Source organism: Neoarius graeffei, chromosome 18 (assembly GCF_027579695.1).
Source record: "Neoarius graeffei isolate fNeoGra1 chromosome 18, fNeoGra1.pri, whole genome shotgun sequence".
In the NCBI taxonomy this organism is placed as follows: domain Eukaryota; kingdom Metazoa; phylum Chordata; class Actinopteri; order Siluriformes; family Ariidae; genus Neoarius; species Neoarius graeffei.
The window spans coordinates 26911431-26937029 of NC_083586.1; the positions used below are offsets into that span (position 1 = coordinate 26911431).

The following is a 25599-nucleotide window of genomic DNA, read 5'->3' on the forward strand; positions in this document are numbered from 1 at the left end:
AAAAAAAACAAAAAGCAGTAAACATCTCTGTTCCACACCTGTAGTAATCCACATGTCAAGAGCTGCTCAATTAAGTAAAGAGAAACGACATCGGTCATTACTTTAAGACATGAAGTGACATTTAATTAATAAAAATAAACCATTTAACTAGATGTGTCCAAACTTTTGGCTGGTACTGTACGTGAATAGAAATTTTCGTATATTTGTAGTTAGAAATGGAGCATTGATCGATGAAAGCTAGACTGCCTTTCAGATCTTTCAAGTGTAGGTTATGAAAAGAATTTTCCCCGACACACAATTATTTTTGTTTAAAGCTACTGAATTCGAATCACAGACTTTCACGTGGCCCGAAATTCTCTGCTTTTTTTTTTTCTGCTTCACCATGACCCAATTCAAGATGCTACGTAATGCATGACGTGGTGGGCTTTCCCCGTTCGCGCAAGGCATTGTGGGATACAAATTTGAAACGGGAGAGAACAATGGAGTGTGCGAATGAAATGTAAAAGACCGACTACGGTAACGGAAAGCGAGAAGAAAAGACGTTCTGTTCTATACGAAGGAAAGGAAACGCAGGACCGAGCTAATAAATATCAGCGCTCAGCGAGCACCTCGGTGTGATCAGCTGTTCGTTTAGTGACGGATGGAACTGTCAGTGCACGGTCAAGGTAAACCTGTAGATGGCAGTAACGCAACACTGGATGCCAGCTGCCGTAAAACCCAAAAGAAGGAGGAAAAGACGACGACGATGACTGTGTATGCGCATACTGACCACCTCGGTCTGCTTGACTGCGTGAAGAGTGATTTGATTTTTTTTTTTTTCTTGCATGTTATTTGCTCAGGAATTCCTTCAAATATTAAATAGCTTCCCAGCCACAGAATGGCCTGATATTTATTTTTTGAGATATTACAGAAATAAAACTCACAATGACAATTTCAGAGGGAGCTAAACTTCACCGATTTTTATGAAATCAAAAGGCCGTCTAGCTTTAAGGCTAAAAGTTGATTCTGTCCTGCTTATGGAAATTGAGCATCAAAGATGTATTGTAAAAAAAAAAAGTTTCACATTTTTCAGGATTTAAGTTTATGGTTCATCTGATTTCATACTACCGTTCAAAAGTTTGGGGTCACCCAGACAATTTAGGGGCCGTTCACAATTATCAACATTTTCATGAGCGTACAAAACGTACGCTGGGGGGGGGGGGGGAGGGGGTTAATCAGCCGTGTACGCTTTTAAAATGGTTATAAAAATGTCGATCCTTCTTTGTATCAACGGCTATACCTCCTTGTATTGACGGCTCTTGATCCGTGGCTATCTCAAGAGAAGATCGTCAATACAGCCCTATCTCACTCCAATGGCTCTAATTGCCGTGTTTGTACACAGCATGAATGCACAATACAGACGTTCCCTGGGCGTCCGACGGTGGCGCTGGCTGATGCACACGTTCTGACGTTGCAGAGCAATGGCGTCCCAGTGTGAGTGGTTCAATGAGCTGGAGATTTATGTGAAAAATAGGCCAGACATGATACATCGGTCCCCGAACAATGAATACTGCCACTTCATCAATGTGTTCCATTTCGTCAACCACAATTTAAAACGGTCTGAGGCAGTCAGCGCTGGACAAAACCTTTGGAAAAGGTTGAAAACTGATGGTCTGAATGCCGGCCGATGTGCACTGTATCAACAAGGTCGCGAAAGGATGGAAAAACTCAGTGCGGCCAAAGAAAACTATTGTGGACCTATTTCAAAAGGTTAGTTTGACTTTGCTTCTGAGGGTAATTTTGGAAGGCTGGCCACGTCAGTGTGGAAAGCTACTGTGTGTAGCTAGGCCGTAGCTAGTAGAGATGCATGGATGGCGGTTGCAGCCGCGGAGTCCGCAGATAATCCGCGGATCGGGCGGGTGAACTAGCGAAAGTTCCTGTGGTTTCTATTTTTTTGTGAATAAACAAGATCTTTTTTTAAATACAGAAAAATCAACATTTTATTTCATACACTTTGGGGAGGGGGGTGGTTAAAAAGTGTACGTCTTGTACACTCATGAAAATGTTGACAATTGTGAACGGCCCCTTAGTGTTTTCCGTGAAAAGTCACACTTTTATTTCCCACCATAAGTTGTAAAATGAATAGAAAATATAGTCGAGACATTTTTCTGGCCATTTTGAGCATTTAATCGACCCCACAAATGTGATGCTCCAGAAACTCAATCTGCTCAAAGGGAGGTCAGTTTTATAGCTTCTCTAAAGAGCTCAACTGTTTTCAGCTGTGCTAACATGATTGTACAAGGGTTTTCTAATCATCCATTAGCCTTCTGAGGCAATGAGCAAACACATTGTACCATTAGAACACTGGAGTGAGAGTTGCTGGAAATGGGCCTCTATACACCTATGGAGATATTGCACCAAAAACCAGACATTTGCAGCTAGAATAGTCATTTACCACATTAGCAATGTATAGAGTGGATTTCTGATTAGTTTAAAGTGATCTTCATTGAAAAGAACAGTGCTTTTCTTTCAAAAATAAGCACATTTCAAAGTGACCCCAAACTTTTGAACGGTAGTGTGTGTATGTTGTTTTGGATAGCTTTGGTGTTGGACGGTGGATGAAACCATGAAATGCCCTTCAAAGATATGTTAATGTTTTGCTGACATCACGTTCTTGTCTAATGTTCGCCAGGTCAAACACGTTTGATGGTTTATTTTCATTAGTTTATAGATAACATTTAGTTAAAGACCAACGGCGAAGTCTAAAATGTAAACGTTTTAATGGTTATGGTTAGAAACTGATTAAAAATGCTTTGCCTGCTGTTTTGCAGCAGTCAAGTCTGTCACAGTAAAAATTGAAGTGCGTATAGGTACGGAGTTTTTACAGTCAAACTCTACAGCAGGGCTTCAGGTAGCAATTTATAAAAGATTGATCGTTACCAAGAAATTAAACGTGTTTCTTGTGCCAGTCTGTCTATACATAAAATATTCTCTCTCAGGGTCCACAAAACAATAGTGTTTATTAGCGACCCTTTTTACACAGATTCCTTAAAGTGCATGTCTTGGACCAATTTTATTTTATTTTTTTTAATATGAAAGAATGTCCCTTTACACACTCATCCAGAAGGGTAATTTTGCACAAGGCCATCTGTCTATAGCAGAAAAAAATAAAATAAAACACGTCTGGAAAAATCCCAAGCGAGTCTGGAGCCAGATTCGTGACGTTACCTGCGGAAGCGCCAGCAGGCTGCGAGAGCTTTGCACGGTTTCAGTGCACAGCCTGTGTAGACCAAGCGCTCCCATTTCTCTCTTTGTCCGGTCCTTTGGAAAATGATGAGTACTAATCCCATCAAGATTGGTGTTGCTACACCCTCCTGCGATACATCTGTTAACCATTTTAATAATTACGCGGTAACGAAGAAATTTGCAGAAAACCACCAGGTCGTTTTCTCATAAACAAACCAGCGTAGGATTCAGAGGGAGGCGTCCCGCATGCGACCTCACGAAAATCAATGTTTGCTGGGAAATCCAAATACCAAGTTTTTTCAGAGGTGGACCAATTTAGTCTGGCTAACGCGACTTCAAAGCTCTCCGAGCTATTGGTCTGGCCAAGATGTTCAGCCCAACCGTTTCCCAGAGCCCGTGGTTGACCCGCCTCCCTGAAATGCCTCAGTTTGCTACTGGTCGAAGCCAGAAAAGGCTGTGACGAAGCTTAAACCAATCACATCACTCTTTCCTCTGACGTATGTGACGTGACGGGGCTAACTGGTAGATTACACTCTTACCGAAGCCGGTCGGGAGCAAGGCAAAAACGTCCTTCCTTTCAATAAATACCTCCAGGGCTGCTCTTTGCTCCGTTTTCAATGAGAACTTCCTGTTGAATGCTTTCAATACAGCATTATTCTGTAAACAATCTATGGCTTCCGGTCGCAGTTCTACTACGTCACTGCCTTGAACACGCCTCTACCCAGGGCCGTTGGAGATGCTCAAAGTTGATTGGCTCCCGATTTTTCCGGAGCTTGGAAGAGCTGTAGATAGCTTGCCTGGCCAGACTAAGCTCGCAACAGGCCCTCGTGTTGCGTCACGCTTAGGATGGGCGGGCCCAGGCTAGGACCAATTCGCCTTAAATGGTTTGATTTCAACTGAATTTTTCTGGTATTGTGCAAGGTAAAAAAAAAAAAGTCGCAAAATGTGACATTTGGCCAAATTTTAATATAAAATAGAATTACATTGATCTCGCTCCTGAATTTACCCAAGATGTGCCCTTTAATATTGGCATGAAAGGGATCTCGATGTTCCAGCTTATGTTGCAAGCCGGCATTCCATGACCAGAGGCATGATGTGTCACAAGACAGCTTCTAGGGTGACGTGTCTACACGCTGGAACTGAGTACCCTGATTGTACTAGCGCTGCTTTAACCCTTTGGGTTCAGGAGCATATTGACAAACTTTACACTTTCCTATGTGCCCACTGCCAAATATTATAGTTTTTAAATTAGATGAAACCTAAAACTTGTCCCCTTACTCAGTCACACCAGAGTCGGAGCAATGAGCGCCCTCTTACACATTTCATAAGACTATTCGCATGGTAACGGCATGGTAATCACTTTCACTCTTTCAGTATCGATTGGTTTTTCTTTTGCCGTGAGAACACCCGCCGTAAACGGGTTAAAATCTGCCTGAAGTAGTTTAGGCTATTTGGAGGTATAACTTGTTGCGGGATGGCACACGGATTTTATGTGCTTTGGATGATTCAGGACAGCGATTTAATTCATGACTCAATCTTGAGAACCGCGACACTAATGAGTGGTCCATGTCTCTTCCCCCCCCCCCCCCCCCCCCCCCCTTTTTTTTTTTTTTTTTTTAATATATAAAACTTCAACTCGATCCAGCCCAAGATCAACTCGAGTAAGTGTAAATATTTTCTGATAAGCAGATTGGTTGTGCGCGCTGTGGTGCATACACGAAAAATGACTGAGCAATTTTTTTCAGAGTTAAAAGTATTTTCCTCAAATAGTTAATTTTGCTGTATTTTGAGTTGAGTGTACAATTTGGAGTTGAGATTGGGAGTAAATTTACCGAGTTCCAACACGTTTTAAAACTACTTTTCTCTACATCTCATCTCATTATCTGTAGCCGCTTTATCCTGTTCTACAGGGTCGCAGGCAAGCTGGAGCCTATCCCAGCTGACTACGGGCAAAAGGCGGGGTCCACCCTGGACAAGTCGCCAGGTCATCACAGGGCTGACACATAGACACAGACAACCATTCACACTCACATTCACACCTACGGTCAATTTAGAGTCACCAGTTAACCTAACCTGCATATCTTTGGACTGTGGGGGAAACCGGAGCACCCGGAGGAAACCCACGGGGAGAACATGCAAACTCCGCACAGAAAGGCCCTCACCGGCCCCGGGGCTCGAACCCGGACCTTCTTGCTGTGAGGCGACAGCGCTAACCACTTACACAACCATGCCGCCCCATGGCTGTTCATGTCTAAAGCAATTTACTTGTCGCTCACTGCTTTGTAGCGAACAGTTGAGCCTTATTCACACGCGGCGTTAATACGCGTCCTGGGTGATCAAGCTACAGGTGGAAGTAAATCTGTTCATACCCAGCGTTAGAATGCGTCTCCACATGTGTCTTGAGTGAAGACTTGCGATCAGATCTCACCAACTTGCCCTGTATGCAAATAAGCATATACATAATTTCCATTTGCAAAGACCAAATTCACTTTTTTCTTTTTTTTTTTTTTTACACTGGCAGGAGGCAGTGATGCACTTCCTGTATGGGGAAAAAGACGCAACCAAAACTTGGCGTGTTCCAGGCAAATTAAAATACCCAAGATGTTTGAGACGCTCCTTGTTTTGCGTTTTTCAGACATGGTCCTAAGTAGCACTGATGAATTAACTTTGAGTGGGACGTCGTGTCCTGTCTTGTAAGAAGAAAGGGAAACTTTATGCACATATATTGTTCTGATATTCCACGTTTGACAGTGTTCTGTAAAACACGTGTGTTTAAATGCAGCTCTGTGGGTTTGGCTCTCAATATGTTGGCGCAAAGCAGGCTTGCCACAAAATGTTGACGGAGTCAGGTGAAATATAGTCGTTACCAGAGAGCCAAACCATGCATTCCCTTTTCTCTTCAAACCAAAGCACTAGTTATTCTTTAAACTCCGGGAAAGATTGGGCAGCTGCTTTTACTTGTTTGGTTTTAATGATGAAGTTAGGAAACCTCAGTTCTTCATCTCTTACAAAATGCTATGGGATTGTTTGTTTGTTTGATAGGAAATCTTCTGGGCAAACGAAACCAAAGATTGTGAAGGCAAATAGGACCCTCAGATAAAGGATTAAGCAATCAAATAAGTGCCCCTTTTCTGTTTGTGTACACACCTATGTATCTGTCTGTAGTCTGTAACATGCACACAAGTTTGGGGAATAAGAATTCGGAGAGAATGTGAAGGACCCAGGAGCACCCTCTTAAACACGGACTGCTTTAATATCTACTGTACAGTGGTGCTTGAGTTTGTGAACCCTTTAGAATTTTCTATATTTCTGCATAAATATGACCTAAAACATGATCAGATTTTCACACAAGTCCTAAAAGTAGATAAAGAGAAGCCAGTTAAACAAATGAGACAAAAATATTATACTTGGTCATTTATTTATTGAGGAAAATGATCCAATATTACATATCTGTGAGTGGCAAAAGTATGTGAACCTCTAGGATTAGCAGTTAATTTGAAGGTGAAATTAGAGTCAGGTGTTTTCAATCAATGGGATGACAATCAGGTGTGAGTGGGCACCCTGTTTTATTTAAAGAACAGGGATCTATCAAAGTCTGAGCTTCACAACATGTTTGTGGAAGTGCATCATGGCAGGAACAAAGGAGATTTCTGAGAACCTCAGAAAAAGCGTTGTTGATGCTCATGAGGCTGGAAAAGGTTACAAAACCATCTCTAAAGAGTTTGGACTCCACCAATCCACAGTCAGACAGATTGTGTACAAATGGAGGAAATTCAAGACCATTGTTACGAGGTCACAAAGGACCCCAGGGTAACTTCTAAGCAACTGAAGGCCTCTCTCACATTGGCTAATGTTAAATGTTTGTGAGTCCACCATCAGGAGAACACTGCATGGCAGGGTTGCAAGGAGAAAGCCGCTGCTCGTCTGCAGTTTGCTAAAGATCATGTGGACAAGCCAGAAGGCTATTGGAAAAATGTTTTGTGGACGGATGAGAGCAAAATAGAACTTTTTGGTTTAAATGAGAAGCGTTATGTTTGGAGAAGGCGGCATGGTGGTGTAGTGGTTAGCGCTGTCGCCTCACAGCAGGATGGTCCGGGTTCAAGCCCTGTGGCCAACGAGAGCCTTTCTGCGCGGAGTTTGCATGTTCTCCCCGTGTCCGCATGGGTTTCCCCCACAGTCCAAAGACATGCAGGTTAGGTTAACTGGTGACTCTAAGTTGAGCGTAGGTGTGAGTGTGAATGGTTGTCTGTGTGTCGGCCCTGTGATGACCTGGCGACTTGTCCAGGGTGTACCCCGCCTTTCGCCCGTAGTCAGCTGGGATAGGCTCCAGCTTGCCTGTGACCCTGTAGAACAGGATAAAGTGGCTAGAGATGATATGTTTGGAGAAAGGAAAACACTGCATTCCATCATAAGAACCTTATCCCATCTGTGAAACATGGTGATGGTAATATCATGGTTTGGGCCTGTTTTGCTGCATCTGGGCCAGGACGGCTTGCCATCATTGATGGAACAATGAATTCTGAATTATACCAGTGAATTCTAAAGGAAAATGTCAGGACATCTGTCCGTGAACTGAAATCAAGAGAAGGTGGGTCATGCAGCAAGACGACGACCCTAAGCACACAAGTCGCTCTCCTAAAGAACGGTTAAAGAAGAATAAAGTTAATGTTTTGGAATGGCCAAGTCAAAGTCCTGACCTTAATCCAATGGAAATGTTGTGGAAGGACCTGAAGCGAGCAGTTCATGTGAGGAAACCCACCAACATCCCAGAGTTGAAGCTGTTCTGTATGGAGGAATGGGCTAAGATTCCTCCAAGCCGGTGTGCAGGACTGATCAACAGCTACCGGAAACGTTTAGTTGCAGTTATTGCCGCACAAGGGGGTCACACCAGATACTGAAAGCAAAGGTGCACATACTTTTGCCATTCACAGATATGTAATATTGGATCATTTTCCTCAATAAATAAATGACCAAGTATAATATTTTTGTCTCATTTGTTTAACTGGGTTCTCTTTATCTACTTTTAGGACTTGTGTGAAAATCTGATGATGTTTTAAGTCATATTTATGCAGAAATATAGAAAATTCTAAAGGGTTCACAAACTTTCAAGCACCACTGTAGAATAAAGGCAGCCCTTCAGTGTGGCCTAGGCCACATTTATGGACTCTGCTCCATAATCACCTCGAGCGAGACTGCAAAATGGCGGCCAATCGCTTCATCGCTGTAAGTGAGGAAGAATGACAATTTATGAAGGAAAACGCTGTTCCTAAAAATGCTATGAAGTTTGGTCTAAAACTATTCAAAGGGAAGATGGAATTGAGATTTTATTGATTTCAAAACGAAGTATTTTGAGTCTGCATAGATGAGCAGCAAGTCTGCACATGCCTTAAATCACATGTATTTTATATTAAAATAATTCTCGATCTCGGACTCTGTGAATAATGACCTCAACTTCGTCTTATTATTCACCAATATTCACTTGTTCACCAAAAGCTAATTGTTAAATGTGAACGAGGCCGTGGTTGCTAATGGACATTCCGGACTCTGGCTGCCTAGGTATCCCTCTTATTAGGGCCGGAGCACTGGAGGTGCAAGGCCTTATTGTTTGTTTTTGTACAGATTCTTAATTATTTTTCAACAGTTTCCCATTTTTGAGATGATTCCCATGGGCAAAAACTCATGAAATTTATCTAAATTGGTCAGTGTGTGGGGTTCCCCAAGACGAACAAAACTGTAATGTACGCAGTGTTAGCCAGTTGAATTGCGAAGGGATTTGCGATATCTTGCAAGATGGATGTTGAAAAGGTGAAACCATAAATTTATACGTTAAGCCACGCAAACAGGAAACGTCTTAAATTTGCCATGCGTTGCCTGATATGGTTGAAACTTCACAGGTTATAGGATATGATGGTTCTGATGAGATCCACATGCCCAAAGTGACCCTCTGGTATAGTGCCATCATTTGGACCTGGACAGTAATCCAGGGCTCGAAATTCGCGGTGGTCCGGTCGCCCGAGGCGACTTAATTTGTCATTTGGTGGGGAATTCTGGTCACTAGTCAGCCCGGCTGGCTAATTGAAAAATAAAAAATATATACGAAGCGAAGATTCAGACTTGCGGTCAACTAACACTGCCACGTATTAAGTGTGTGCTGTGTCTGTGTTAATCGGCAGGACGGAAAATACCGAAGAATTCTGAATCTTGTCGTGTACGAGTCAGGCTGTCGGGTTTTTTTACCTACTGCGCATGCATATAACGCATCTCGTTGAATATTGCGGTAATCACGTGTAGTATTGGACCAGGTGGGTGGAGCACAGAAGCACGGCAGGCCAGAACGGAGTTCTCAATGAACTATTTATTGCTAGCTTTTCAGCCTTTTATCACTTCCCAGCCGCGCGCACGTGTGTTCTGGTTGGGGAGAGAGAGCTCCCTTTCTCTGCTCTCCTCTCCTTTTAAATGGCGCGGTTGCTGGGGAAGACACACAAACACAGGTTAATCCCCATCAGGTGCAATGATTCCACCACTTACCTTCCCTGACTCCGCCCTCCATTCACAGACCGACGCTTGGCCACGCCCCCACTGCCACATCACGTTATCAAGTTCATTAGATGTGGCCACGTTATCGCCCATTTAAACGCGTGTTGTTTACATCTACATCTGCCAAAGCTACGTTGCGATGTGGAATTTTCTGAAAGGTGTACAGAACCGCCAGAGACGGGGACAAAGCGACCTCGGTCTGAAGAGGAGAAAAAAGGCCGCCAATAAAGCGTACCAGAAGGAGAAACGACAAAGGACTTATAAGCAAACGTGGGAGCAGGGTAGGCCTTGGCTGCAATACGATTTTTATGGAATAATTAATTTTTTTCAAGTTGATTCCTCGTCAATATGAAGCTCCTAATGCTTTCTCTCTCATAAATGGTTAAATACAGAAAACATGTTGGATATATTTCGGGTGCTATAGTCATGGCAGTAAGTAGATTTGTTTTCAATACCCATACACCAAGTTGCCAAGTTTTCCAATATATTATTTGTTGATATTATATTATGGTGCTCTGTGTTGTTCTCATTTATGTATTTAACAACAATATCAAAATACTCAGGTCTTGAAATAAATGCACATTAGTCATGAGCAATGGTAACTACTCTCGTGTTATTTTTGACAGAAGTAAAATTCGTACATGAACAAATTTTGGCGAGCTGATTTTCTGTTTGGCGAGTTACTCTGGAAGGGAACTAATCCGGCTGGCTAGTGGGGGAATTTCTAGGCCTGTGCATCAGATACCCAGGCTTTTCTCACATCTCAGATGCATGTGCGTTGTATGATAACGTGTGACTGGTTGCGGAACCAGAGCTGCCAGGGCCTCCCTCATTGCTTGCGGCTATGTTTTTTATATTTGTCAATGTCGGAGTCATCTGTCGGTCCACTGTATCCTTCGTGTCCTATTGGTAGTCGCCTCAATTGCGTCACCTCAAAGTTGGCATTAATTTTACTCGATACCTGCTCATCTCTTACTGCTAATGATCATTTTGCCGGTCATCGTTACAACCTGCTGAATTTCACAAACATTCCATGGTCACTGCTGGTCTCTTCCTGTGTATTCACCCTTTAGTATTCACCCACGTTGATCCTCTTCATTGTTGGCAGCTCTGGGTGTTGGTTGATGACTGAGACCGGTGCAGTGGGCTCAAACGTGTAGCCATTGTTGCTGGCAATCTCCTTTTTATTATATTCTTTAAATGTCATGACTACGTTCGCAATCTGTAAATCCCCATGCCGGATCACGTCATCCTCTGGGATATCCCGGGGGGGGGGCGGAGATGCACACGCAGTCAAAATATATCAAAGGGCTTGAGTGTTGTGTTGTAGGACAGGCTATATATTTCTTCTCGGACTTTTACAAAGCCATTAAATGTGGAAACACTTTTTCTTCCTTTCTGTTCGTCCTTCCAATATTAGGCCATCCTTAAAAAAAAAATAAAATCCGTTTCTGTCCACCGGGTGAGCAAAAAAATTTTCAGTCGGGAGGGAGGGATTTTTTTATGAATGGATAAGAAATCGCAATGCTGTTTGCTTTTTCTTTCAGTACTTTATTACAAAAGCAGACACTTAATAAAATGACGGTTTAATCAACTGAAACTTGTACAAAAACTTTGTTAGCATTTTAAATGCTGACTGCAACATTTGCAAAACTTTTACAAAGGTACTTAAAATGTCCGACACACGGACTTTTTGTAGTTCTAAATCGAGCGTTAGGCCGAGTTCGGATGAAATTACACTATTAAAATGATCACTGAATGATTTGTTTTTCTGAATCTTTACTATTTTGTTGTTCGCTAGAATACCATTTTGCGATTTCACACTTAAGCAAATGTTTGAAAACTCCGGATCTGCTTCCTTCATGGTGGCTGCCATTTTTTTTTGTGCCGCACGGCGCATGCGCAGAGCTGATTCAGTTCTATATTCTGCGCGGAATGCAGGGCTTTCCACAAGCGCCGGCTGCCGGCCACACAATTAAGTCCAGCCGGCTACTTTAATGACTTATTTTTGTAGCCCACAGGCTCTAAATATTAATTTTCGATTTTAATAAAATTAAATGTTTATCTAACGGACTGACAATAATGTCAAACTGAACCGCACTCATTTAAGTTGTGATTCGCGCTGTTTGTACCGATAATAACCACAAATTCCCCGCCGACTTCGTTGATCAAGGGAGAGTAACTCATCCGCGGCCCCGACATGCGGTGTGTGCGCGTGCACTCGGCGGAGGCAGTAGTGTGTCGGGGCCGTCGGAGGGAACAGAAGCAGAGATGATGCTTATTTTGTCTCCGGTAAACCAGTCTTCTCTCGTTCAATTACGTGCTGGCATCAAAAGACACCGCTGGTTGTAAATGAAACCAAACTGAGTGGTTGGAGTGTATTTTCATACACAAATGGAGAAATGTTGGCTGAGTGTGTAATTGTGTCGCCCCACTGCAGACCGTTGTCGTTGTTAATTCATAGCATGCTCAGCTGCGTGAATGTGTCATGCACCGAAAATAAGAGATTTACAAGCCAGGAACGCCTCATGATGCAATACGCAAGAAAAGAAGATTTACTGCCATTTTACTTTGTATTTGAGTAAAGTGAATAAATAAAGGGTCTGTGGAAAATACATTTAATCCTGGGAACTGCGTGCACAGGAGTTTATTTTGTGTTCACTCCCCCCGGCTGGCTACTTATTTGTCATGGCTGGCTAGTATGAGCCTTAGTGGAAAGGCCTGGGAATGTGGAAATGTCAAGTTCGAGTTTAGATTTACGAACCCGAAAAAAATGTCAAAACCGGCGTTAAAAAAAAAATTTCAACCGCACACACAGCACTCACCCGGCCGGTGGACCGGAAACAGAACATTTTTTAATAATGGCCTTAAGAGGTAAAGGTCATAATGCTTGTTTGTCTAATGGACAGATTTCCTTCCATATGGCAAACGCAGAAACTGTCCATTGTACATCGGTGTTTATGTAAATATAAAGGTGTCAGCCTGCAGACGCTGTGCTCTTGGGGGGTTATGTTAAATGAAAATGTCTGTTTTATGCAATGATTTGAGCAAATTATTATTTTTTTTAAAAAAGCAACTTTTTTTGTGTGTTCCTTTTAGCTGTGTGCGGATACAAGTCTGACAAACATGCAGAGGCAGCTGGCGCTTGAAGTTATTGTAACGCTCTCTGAAACTGCTGCTGCCATGTTGAGGAAACACACCGCCATTGTGGCTCAGAGTGGTAATGGACACAACACTAATATTAATATGAAGTGTGTGTGGGGGGAATGAAACCAGGTTGGTCACATGAGTGCCGAGCTTTATTAAATCTCTGCAGAAATTTACCTGACTCACAATACACGCACGTTTATGTGGACAAAGTTTTTATTTGTGTCTTTGTATTGGCTGTGCATGCATATCCCCATGTAGAGTTCCGTGCAAAAGTCTTGGGCACGTGCAGCGCAGTAAAGGAAGTGTTTGGTGTGATGACACTTTGCTGATTTAAAAAAAAAAAGTCTCTGGTGCAGTTTTGTAAAGAAATTGGCCAAGTTTTATTGAGCATCTTGCAGAACCAGCACGGTTCTTCTGGAGACTTTGTTCAGATGTTCTGTTCAGGCCCTAAGTCCAAATCCGATCGAGTTTGCATATCTGATTGGAATCTGAACAGCCGAAAATCGCAAGATCCAATTTTTTACAAATCCATTCCGTTTTGAAATATTATTTGTGTAGTTTAAGGCCCGACTGCTCTGGGGTGGGTTTCCCGATAACGTGGCCCTTTAAGGCTAAAGAGCGAGTTGAGAGACTCTCTTAAAGGGGAACAGAGGGCAATATATCGAGTAAATATAACAATAAAACACACATTAACGAACCTTATTCAAGACTTACAAAAGTTTTTTTGTTCTAAGGTTGGAAAGTTATAGTGTTTTGAAAGTAGCTCGAGCAAACTATTTCCGCAGTTTGAACAGCCCGCCATGATATTAATTTTATCCAATCAGAATGCACGTTCATTTTCTCTGCGTAACACTCATGACGTATGTATGTGCCCAGTTGTGTTGGCTCATTGAGGTTGGGAATAGCACGTGTGAAATACCTGTTTCTGCCTCTTGCGACGATTTCGCAAGTCCACGGGTGGCGCCTATCTCATTGCAGCACATAAATTCTGCTGGACTCGTGAGCAACTCCACGTTACATTTTCCGCACGAGCACCACGCCGTGTCACCTGCACGCAGACGCTCTGCCCCACACTCGCCATGCCCATGGTCAGCATCAGTGTCATCCAAGCTTTCTTCTCTTATTTCATCACCGGAGTCGAGAGTACCTCTCCTAGCTATTTTAAGTTCGTTTCTTAAGACAAGGATTTTTTAAGATGTTACCTTGTTGACAGTTCCGGCGAGAATCTTCCGTCTTCTTCAAAACAGTCACCAGATGTGTCCTGGGGGAGCGACCTGACAGCAGGAGGCGTGAACTACCTGTCAAATTGGGCGGGACGTTCACGCCTCCGTAGCGTAACATCAGCTGATAAGGCACGTCACCACTCGACATCTGGTGACTGTTTTGAAGAAGGCGGAAGATTCTCGCCGAAACTGTCAACAAGGTAACATCTTAAAAAATCCTTGTCTTAAGAAACGAACTTAAAATAGCTTTAATAGTTAGACATAATGAACTTCCACTACAGAGTACCTCTCCTAGGTTCAAACTGGTACCCTTCTAAGCCATAGCCTGCTTGCAGTGTGTCTTGCGGGATCTCTTCGTATGATTCGACAGAGCCGTCGCTTTCACTTGATGCGCCCGACGCCATGATTACACGCTTATCTCCTCTATTTCGGAGAGTTCCGCTAGTGCAGTGGGGAGCGCTGACGTCACGGTCTTTTAAAAATGGCGACTCTTGTGCGGTTTAGCGTATAAAGTATTATATTTACAATTACCAAGATATTTCGTTGTTTTCTAGTATATAAATTTGATAGAATACTTAAGAATACGTTACTTTGTCACATCAGCAACTGTATATATTTGGTACCCCTTTAAGCAGCGAATGTTCTCTGTCCGTGGTTTTCCCGAACTCACTCGTAAGGAGTCCAAAGAGCAACGGGACCAAGGGTCTTTGCAGTGCGCGTCCCTGATATAGGCGTTAGTTGTTAAAGGTTGATCGTACTGTCGTTGCTGAAGGCATTAGTGGTTGCTAAATCCAGTCGATAAGGTCACATGGCGTTCGTTTTGAACAAAAATGCAATGCAGTATTATGAAGCGCTTAAAATGAGTCTTCTGGAAGCATTACGCATGCATATGGTAACTAAACGTTTTTGGGCAATTTTTTTACAATTCAAAGCAGGGTGGCTTATTTTATTTTTTTTTAATTAAATGAATGAGGAAATAATAAACTAAATAAGTAAATGTGTTCCCCATGCCCATTCATTTCACTGTGTTACACCCCACCTGATAACACAGTCAGGATTATTTCAACCACTTCTCCACAATGCCAAGTGGGCAATGCTCTCCCGTGTAAGTGCGCATGGAGAGAGAGAGGGGTTTCGAGCTGTGTAGTGTGTACCTAAGGAGGCTGAATTGAACCCCCCCTCCCATAAATAAATATATATATATATATATATATATATATATTAGTGCTGTCAAAAATGTCGCGTTATTAACGCGTTAACTTGACTCAATTTTAACGGCGATAATTTTTTTTATCGCGAGATTAACGCTCTGTGACGTGTAGGTTTTTCATAAGCTTTTGAAACTGCCAGGAACTTGGAACAGAGACAAACGATAGCAGCTAGACTGTAATGCCGCGCCCCACACAGCCAGAGTCCACTGCCCCCCCCCCGAGAACCAGCGCGGGCAGGGCGCGCTAGTAGAGATGGGATTTATGGCTCTTTGATGGGATCCGCATCTTTGTGATCCGTTCTTTGAAAAGAGCCGTTCAAAAGACTGGCTCATTTGGCTCTTTTTAAATATTTATTCAGTTTTAAGAAGACAGCGTCTAAAGAAGCCAGATCCCTCTGAACTGTAAACTCAATGCTATCCCAGAAATCCTTCCTGTAATATGCAAATGTGCCCGCCTCTGATTGGACAGCGCGACGCATCAACAGGCAGAAAGTGTAAAAGTACAAAATGTGTTAAGTGAGCTGAAACAGTAAAGATCAGATTCAATGCAATATTTATCAACGAACAACTTAAACTTAATATAATAGTGTACTTTATATTATAATCAAGCATGTCAAGCCTACCGTCACTGTGTAACCTGTCTCTCTGATTAGAGTTGTAGACTAACTCAAACAGTAGATCACTTCACTCTTGGTTCTTTTGCTAGCCCCGCGCCGGTGCTCGGCTTAGGTTTCACTTTGCAGTGGCTGTGACAAGACGTGTTATGCTTTGCAATACAAAGCAAGCCCATTCACGTTTTTATGCTGATAAGAGAATTACAATGGTTTTTCATGTGACAAAAATGTGCGATTAAATTGCGATTAATCGCGAGTTAACTATGACAGTCGCGACATTAATCACGATTAAATATTTTAATCGCTCGACAGCACTAATATACGTGTGTGTGTGTGTGTGTGTGTATAACAGAGATGTATGGATAGATTAAAAAAAAAATCTTGCGCGTGCGCACAGATGCAGAAATGTCATATCAAGTGAGACTCACTCACCTAATAGAGTTAAATTTGATTAGAATGTGGTGATATTCCGATATCCATTCGTAATTCCATAAGGTTGAAATATATTCATAATGTTTTGTGTATATTTATTTAATAATTAATTTGATGTACTTGCAATGTACAAAAAAAAAAATAACCCCAGTTTCCGCCGTTGGCTGTGAGAGTCCCGCAGCGCATTCTGTGTATTCGGCGGTGAGCGAGTCGCTCTTTGTTGTGAAGGAGTGGTCCGGGTGTCTCGTAAATTCAGAGCAAACTAAAGGACTACTTGGGCTACGATGTTGTTCGGGAAAACCACGTTAGCTTGACAATGGATCTTAAGAGGGAATTTTTGCCTAGGTCACAACCGGACGTATCATTATTTTTGGCGTTTCCCAGGTCGCTGCAGGGCTTTTTTTTTTTTTTTTTTTTTTTTCCTGTGGAGAAAGACGCATGCTGGCCGTAAGTTTGTCTTGCAACCTGAAAAAAACGTAAGCGCCCGTAGAGTTTGTTTGACATGGCAAAGAACCTCTGCGGCCGGTCTACGGCTCGAAAATCAGCACGTCACACACGCGCGCCCTCCGTGCGTTTCTTGCGTTTTTTTTTTGCGCGTAGACCGGCCGTAGGAGCACGTACGGCCGGTTGTGACTGAGGCTTTAAAGACACTCTTGGCCTTAAAGGAAAAGGCAACTTTTGTACAAAACCAGGTGTGTAATAGGAGAAAAACATGTACGTAATCAATTCCGTTAATTATTTCCATTATATATCGAACATGAAAAAATATTTTTAACTTTGAAATCATGAATTGACACAGAAGAGCCGAAGTTGGAGGAGGCAGCCATTTTGAGATTGTGGGCAACTATAAACCAATCAGAATCTTTCGTTAATGCGCCTCCCTCTGATCTGTGACGTCACTGGGCCCATGAAAACAGTGTTTACAAGCAGATCACTGCGATTAGGAGTCCCGGCGGGGGGCTTGTATTCGATTCGTTTATATCCCGACCTTGTCAGCTGTCAGATTTATGTTCATGGACCCGGTAAGCTGGTAAATAATATTTATTTAGTTTTTTCTTTACCAAATTCTAACAGAAAACCGAGCCGAGCCGCTTCGCGCATGCGCAGTAGGCTTGGTAGGACAAATCCAAATAGGAGTCATTCAGGATTCAGCCATGTTTTTGCTCCGTGTTTTTACTCAACCAAAGTTCTACAGTATTATGAGCTTTAAGTTGCATAAATAAAACCATTTGGTGAAACTTTGAAGAAGCGATTGTACTGGTTTTTTACCTTATTACCATGAAGCACTGAAGAGTTCTTTTCAGTGGTGGGCCGCATGATGTCACGCAGTAGATCAATATGGCGGAACGCATCTTCGCTGAGCTCAGCGCAAGCCCGTATTATTAAAAGTTAAAAGATGCTGTTATGCGGTCTGTTCTTTCTCTATAAATTCCATGATCGATTACTTTATATATTTATCTATCTATTTGTGGTGATTTTGTACAAAAGTTGCCTTTTCCTTTAAGAGGCTTTCGGGAAACATGTTAGTTTAGTGGTGCATGAAATAAAGCAGATCAGGCAAGCTTCCGTCTTTCTTTAAATATAAATCCTCTACTGTGGCTCCAGATTGGCATGTGGTAAATAAGCAAGCTCCTTTCACTCCCCTGCGTTTTCGTTTCGGTCAGCTATTACTTCTACTTTCGGGTACAATGTCATTACGATAGCAGCCAACGAGAATTTCCACACATCAGATGTGATCCTGTATGATGTGGGCAACGAGAAGGATCAGATGCAGTCTAAAATGGATTTGACTGACTGAGCCTCGCCTCGCCTCGCCTTCGACTGTCACGCTTGCTTCTTATTTTGCAGCAAAACCCAGCAGCCCTTCATTATCATTTTTGTCTGAAAAGTGGTCTCCCGTGTAACGTGCTGCGTTCTTTACTGACGCACGTTTTCCGTAACACTGAATTCTGTGCTGGAAAACTAATGTATGGAAATGGAAGTCATATATAAAATAATCTGTAGCAAAGTTTGTACTTAAAAATTGGGTACCTAAGGTGGGGTTTACATTAGACCGTATCGGCGGATCATCAGATTAACGTTTTTAAAACGATTAGTGTGCACACAGCAACGCCAATACACGGATACGCTCGGCTCCGCAGGCATCCTGCGCTCCAAATCACTCCGCCCTGAACAGCGAGTGCCCTCTGGAGGGTGCGCACTCCGGCCCTGCGCAGCTCACAGAGCGCGTGAGTGAAGTGCACGAGCTGTGATTCGGGACTGAGCCGCTGTGTGTGTGATCCCAGCGCATATCACTTACCACTTGCAAGTGGAAGGATGGCAAGCCTAAAGACAATCATAACTACACAATGGGCAGTATTTGCATCAGTATTTGCAGTATTTTCATACTTTTATACTCTTTAATGAAAGGCGATACAAGGCGGAAGTCCGCGCCGTTTTTCAGCAGTCAGTCGCGTCACATGACCAACGCCAGCGAATCAGGAAGGTGGATGTCACAGTGACGTTGTCCAATGAGACGCCAGCTAGAGCTCAGCACAGCGTATCCGCGTATTCTGAATGTTTACACAGCACCGGAGCTGACACGATCTGGATTGAATACGTGGACGCTGGCGGTTTAATGTAAACGGACAGTGCATCCGCGAAGAAAACGAGACAGATACGGTCTAATGTAAACTTGGCCTAAGACTTGAGAACTGTACTGCATAGACAGGATCTAATTTTAAAGCTGTGTGGGGGGAGAAGTGAGTGCCGTATTCATAGTTCCATAAAGGTCAGTCCAGCAAAAACAAATGCAAAATATATTATGCCTTTAGTAATGCATTTCTACTTAAAGGTTTGCTTTCCCCCCCCCCCCCCCCCCCCCCCTTCCACCGCAGTGCCACAGATGTTGTCCATGATGGTGGACTTGGAGGAGGATGAGGAGTGGGCAATGGCAGATGAATTGGAAGATGATGATTTTGACAGGTAAGAATTTGTAGGGGTTTTTTATTTTTTGGGGGGGTTGGAGACATTGGGAATTTTTAGGCCGAAAACTTTATTATTTTTTTTTTATTTTATACCTCTACCACAGTATGCAAGTGTTGAAATTGATGCTCTCAAGGAGCAGGTTTTTAAAGCAGATACACAGAACCTTTTTCATTTTTAAATAAATTTGAGTGGATAGTATTTCCATCCTTGACTCTTGTATGCTGCATAAATGGGAATTAAATATATATTTTTGAGAGTTAAAACCGACCGCAAAGTTGGCGTTCAAGCTGCCCCGCTGAGCCAGCCAGCCCTGAGTGCGTGACGTCACAGCGGGAACCGGTTTTAAGGCCGAGGCCTTTTACAGCTATAGACCAAAGTCATATAAATAAATAAAAATTTATGGTGAAAGTAAGAAATCCCGTTACCGACTCGCTCAACTAAGACTGATTTGACTTCACTGATTGTGGGTTGACTCTCATTAAAACAGGATGGGTGTTATAACTTGCATGCATTTTCACTGATAAAACGTAAAAGGCTCATTAAATAATCAGATGAACTGAGACAATCACATTCTGAAGCAAATTAAATCATCTTATACCGCTAACTTAAACACACAATACAAGTTACATGGATTAATCTAACCGCAGGGAAACAACGTGGTCTGTTTGTATCCAATTGAGATTCAGAGCTTACCCGTCTGTGTTCTCGCTTCTTGAAGGCCGAGCTTGTGGCTTATTTGTTTTGAAACAATCTGACTTTCAGTTCTCCATTCATTCGCTTCTTCCACGTAAGGGTGAGATGGCAGCAATATCCAGCGGAGAAATCAGACGGCTGCTCCACTCATTCACTATTTCCTCCATACCGTGTACTCCGCCATTACTGCTCAGCTCAGGCAATTACTAAAACCCGGGACGGGACAGAAAGTCACCAGTTTTAGCAACAACCGCGGGGAGGTCACTGCCCAAGCGATATGTCCCATCCCGGGTTTTACCAACAACCCTCGGCTCACGCTCCGGGAGAACTGGTGCAACTGAACTTGCTTTTCTTTAATTGTTGGTACTGCACCCTCTTTCTATACAGGCTTATAGCCAACGCTCAACAGATCAGAGGTTTCGTACGAGTCTTCAGTAAAATGTGCAGAGCAGAGGAGAGACCACTTCGTAGGCGCCCAATGTGTCCATGAAGTTCTCGCAAAACGCGTCCAAATCTTTGCAGGTTGAACATTCTTGGGCCATGAACGCAGCGTAAATCCACCTTCTGTCGTGTTGCTGGCATGTCTATGTGCCATGGCGATAAATTAGCTCAAAATGGAGGCTCGGAGTTGCAGTCAGCTCTGTGTTTAGTATAGCGGAAATGGCGATGAGACCGATAGACTTCCTGCTGTGACGTTACGGACGTCAAGGTCATTCACTCAGACCGCTACCTATATAAATCACTTTAATCGTAAAAATGACGACTTAGATTTATTGTTAACGCTTAAAACGATTCCTGTGCCATTCTTGAGGTCTCAAGGCATTTTTATAACCGAAAGTGAGGCCATGGTTCTGCGTATCTGCTTTAACTTAAGGGCGTTTGCATCCAGTGTAGGAAATGCACTGCACGGTTGCAGCGCACTTTTTTTTTTTTTTTTTTTTCCTATGTAGCTCACCTTTTAATAATCTTTAACTGGAGCACCTGAAACCCTCCAAACAGATGTTTGTACTGATCATGACTTGAATCAACTTCTGTCTCTGTGATTTATGTAGTGATCACATATCCTGCGCAAACCGATTGATTATGATCACTACAGAAGTCCTCTGACGTTTACTTAAGACGTGTGGCCAGAAATTGTTATACGCAACAAGGATGTGCCAAGACATTGTTTTCCAAATGCATTAAAATTATCCTCCAACTTTCACCACTGGCATGTCTGCTTCTTCAATAATTGGTGATAATTTATGGGTTGTTTTACAATCAGGGTCCGCAAGCTAAAAATCACATTTAACACTTATTATCTTCAATATCAAAAGGCTTGACTAAATAAACTTGGTTGTTTATTGTAGCCCTGTGATAGCTCTATTTACCATGCAAAAAAAAATTTGGTGATAATGTTATTTTTGGTGAATGTATGGCAATATATGTCATATTTAGCAAAATTACTCGTGTCATTTAGAAAAAGTGCTTTTTTGACCACAGGTAGCTCCAAAAGGGATGCACTTACATCATTCTTTATACCATAAAACACATATTTGGTTCCATATCATTGGAAACATAGTTAAGTTTTAAAGGAACAGTCCACCGTACTTCCATAATGAAAAATGATGTTCTCTGAATTGAGACGAGCTGCTCCGTACCTCTCCGAGCTTTGCACGACCTCCCAGTCAGTCAGACGCGCTGTCACTCCTGTTAGCAATGTAGCTAGGCTCAGTATGGCCAATGGTATTTTTTGGGGCTGTAGTTAGATGCGACCAAACTCTTCCGCGTTTTTCCTGTTTACATAGGTTTATATGACCAGTGATATGAAACAAGTTCAGTTACACAAATTGAAACGTAGCGATTTTCTATGCTATGGAAAGTCCGCACTATAATGACAGGCGTACTAACACCTTCTGCGCGCTTCGGCAGCGCATCGATACCTTCACTCGGAGTTGTACCTTTTTTTTTTTTTTTAATATAGACAGGGCGGACGGACCAGGGCATTCGCCCGCCTGGCCGTGCCCAACGAGGAGCGCTCTCGGCCGGCTTGGGAGGCAGACGGTAGCCCCTCCTGGAAGTGTGGTTTTACCATGGGCCTCATGCGGAAAAATGACAAAGTCCCAGTTTTACCATGGGGCTCGAGTTGTACTTTTTTTTTTTTTAAAGACAGGGCAGACGGACCAGGGCATTCGCCTGCCTGGCCGTGCCCGAAGAGGAGTGAAGGTATCAATGCGCTGCCGAAGCGCACAGAAGGTGTTAGTACGCCTGTCATTATAGTGCGGACTTTCCATAGCATAGAAAATCGCTACGTTTCAATTTGTGTAACTGAACTTGTTTCATATCACTGGTCATATAAACCTATGTAAACAGGAAAAACGCGGAAGAGTTTGGTCGCATCTAACTACAGCCCCAAAAAATACCATTGGCCATGCTGAGCCTAGCTACATTGCTAACAGGAGTGACAGCGCGTCTGACTGCGTCTGACTGACTGGGAGGTCGCACAAAGCTCGGAGAGGTACGGAGCAGCTCGTCTCAATTCAGATAAGAGCATATTTCATTACGGAAGTACGGTGGACTGTTCCTTTAATGTTGAATGCCAGCAAGTTTTCAGACTATTTTGATCAAATTAGTATGGAATTGTGTCAAAAAAAAAGTCCTCTCCGAGACAGCTAATTTTTCAATATAAAATAACATATCTAAAATGATTTTCATCCTAAAATGTGGTCAAGATATTGGGACATAAATATTAGAGACAACTAACACAAAGCTTACAGCCTTATATTTAAAAGCACTATGGAAGTAGTGGATTCTGAATTGTTAAAAAAAAAAAAAAAAGTCCTCTCCGAGAATCACTTCATTAGTTTCTCCCAGCCCTGCTTAAAGCTACACTTAATCTTGTTATAATACAAACTATTCCACATGCCTATCTGCTCTTTAACTTGTCCTTCACTTAAAAACTGGTACAAGAACCAGTTTGAATCTATTTGAATTTTAGACCCCTGTGACACACACTTGGTACCCTGATTGTGAAACAACCCTTATTCTAATAGTATCAATGTTATCGTGCTGTGACGATGTAACACCTGATTGTTAAAGCTCTGAACTAGCCTGTAGACACGGTTCTTCCTGATCAGCTTTGTTCTGTGCATCTGTGACATCTAGTAGGTTAAAGTAGACCTAAATTTGTTTATCGTACTAAACTGCAATTTCTGCAGTGAGTAATTTGAACACTATCAGTGTTCTGTAGCAACCCGAAAGAGTGAACACTTGGCATGCGCTCTAGTGCACAGTTTGTAATCATTCTTTGTTCCTGCAAGTGATCCGTTTACTATCAGATACGCTGCTGCCTTTATGCTGAAGGACAGTCTGCTTAAGTTAAACACCAGTGCCGCTCCTGTTAGTTCAGATTTTTCTAGGAGTACCTGAGCACAACTACGTTTTCCTAACGTAATTGTATGGACCGAGCACGAAAGGGTTTTATCCCCCGCTGGCCAAAAGGCCCGAAGGGGGATTATGTCGTGGCGATGTCCATCTGTCCCAGGAAGGGTGTTCACCTTCTGAAATCAACGCCTCTCACGATTTTTGGAGGAATTTCATGAGACTTGGCAAGATTCCTTGTTGTACAACCCCGATTCCAAAAAAGTTGGGACAAAGTACAAATTGTAAATAAAAACGGAATGCAATGATGTGGAAGTTTCAAAATTCCATATTTTATTCAGAATAGAACATAGATGACATATCAAATGTTTAAACTGAGAAAATGTATCATTTAAAGAGAAAAATTAGGTGATTTTAAATTTCATGACAACAACACATCTCAAAGTTGGGACAAGGCCATGTTTACCACTGTGAGACAGCCCCTTTTCTCTTTACAACAGTCTGTAAACGTCTGGGGACTGAGGAGACAAGTTGCTCAAGTTTAGGGATAGGAATGTTAACCCATTCTTGTCTAATGTAGGATTCTAGTTGCTCAACTGTCTTAGGTCTTTTTTGTCGTATCTTCCGTTTTATGATGCGCCAAATGTTTTCTATGGGTGAAAGATCTGGACTGCAGGCTGGCCAGTTCAGTACCCGGACCCTTCTTCTACGCAGCCATGATGCTGTAATTGATGCAGTATGTGGTTTGGCATTGTCATGTTGGAAAATGCAAGGTCTTCCCTGAAAGAGACGTCGTCTGGATGGGAGCATATGTTGCTCTAGAACCTGGATATACCTTTCAGCATTGATGGTGTCTTTCCAGATGTGTAAGCTGCCCATGCCACACGCACTAATGCAACCCCATACCATCAGAGATGCAGGCTTCTGAACTGAGCGCTGATAACAACTTGGGTCGTCCTTCTCCTCTTTAGTCCGAATGACACGGCGTCCCTGATTTCCATAAAGAACTTCAAATTTTGATTCGTCTGACCACAGAACAGTTTTCCACTTTGCCACAGTCCATTTTAAATGAGCCTTGGCCCAGAGAAGACATCTGCGCTTCTGGATCATGTTTAGATACGGCTTCTTCTTTGAACTATAGAGTTTTAGCTGGCAACGGCGGATGGCACGGTGAATTGTGTTCACAGATGATGTTCTCTGGAAATATTCCTGAGCCCATTTTGTGATTTCCAATACAGAAGCATGCCTGTATGTGATGCAGTGCCGTCTAAGGGCCCGAAGATCACGGGCACCCAGTATGGTTTTCCAGCCTTGACCCTTACGCACAGAGATTCTTCCAGATTCTCTGAATCTTTTGATGATATTATGCACTGTAGATGATGATATGCTCAAACTCTTTGCAATTTTACACTGTCGAACTCCTTTCTGATATTGCTCCACTATTTGTCGGCGCAGAATTAGGGGGATTGGTGATCCTCTTCCCATCTTTACTTCTGAGAGCCGCTGCCACTCCAAGATGCTCTTTTTATACCCAGTCATGTTAATGACCTATTGCCAATTGACCTAATGAGTTGCAATTTGTTCCTCCAGCTGTTCCTTTTTTTGTACCTTTAACTTTTCCAGCCTCTTATTGCCCCTGTCCCAACTTTTTTGAGATGTGTTGCTGTCATGAAATTTCAAATGAGCCAATATTTGGCATGAAATTTCAAAATGTCTCACTTTCGACATTTGATATGTTGTCTATGTTCTATTGTGAATACAATATCAGTTTTTGAGATTTGTAAATTATTGCATTCCGTTTTTATTTACAATTTGTACTTTGTCCCAACTTTTTTGGAATCGGGGTTGTATATCAATAATGCGCATATTGTAATTTCGTTCAATTGGGTCGCGTTTTACCAGAGTTACAGCCCTTGATTGATAACCTTGTACTTTGACAATTTCATGAAGGTGCGCTCGCTTTCTGACATCAACTCCTCTCACGATTTTTGGACAAATTTCTCGAAGCTTGGCAAAAAGCCTTGTTATATGATGGTAATGGGCATATTGCGATTTAATTTCGTTCATGAAAATTTTACCAGAGTTTTGAGCCTTGATTTAAATAACGGACAATTTCATGAGGGCGTAGGTTCTTCTGAAGTCACCTCCTCTCTCGATTTTTGGATGACTTTCACCAAACTTGGCAAAA

The 25599-nt window shown here is 42.5% G+C and overlaps 1 protein-coding gene across 2 annotated transcripts in view; it reads left to right on the forward strand.

The window, feature by feature from the left end:
• Positions 1–25599, forward strand: part of kpnb3 (karyopherin (importin) beta 3) — a 131836-nt gene that overhangs the window by 24411 nt on the left and 81826 nt on the right. For both annotated transcript variants that reach the window (XM_060898618.1, XM_060898619.1), the window contains exons 8-9: positions 12862–12982; positions 19268–19355. In XM_060898618.1, the coding sequence (XP_060754601.1) occupies positions 12862–12982; positions 19268–19355 (209 nt within the window). The remainder of the gene's footprint in view (positions 1–12861; positions 12983–19267; positions 19356–25599) is intronic.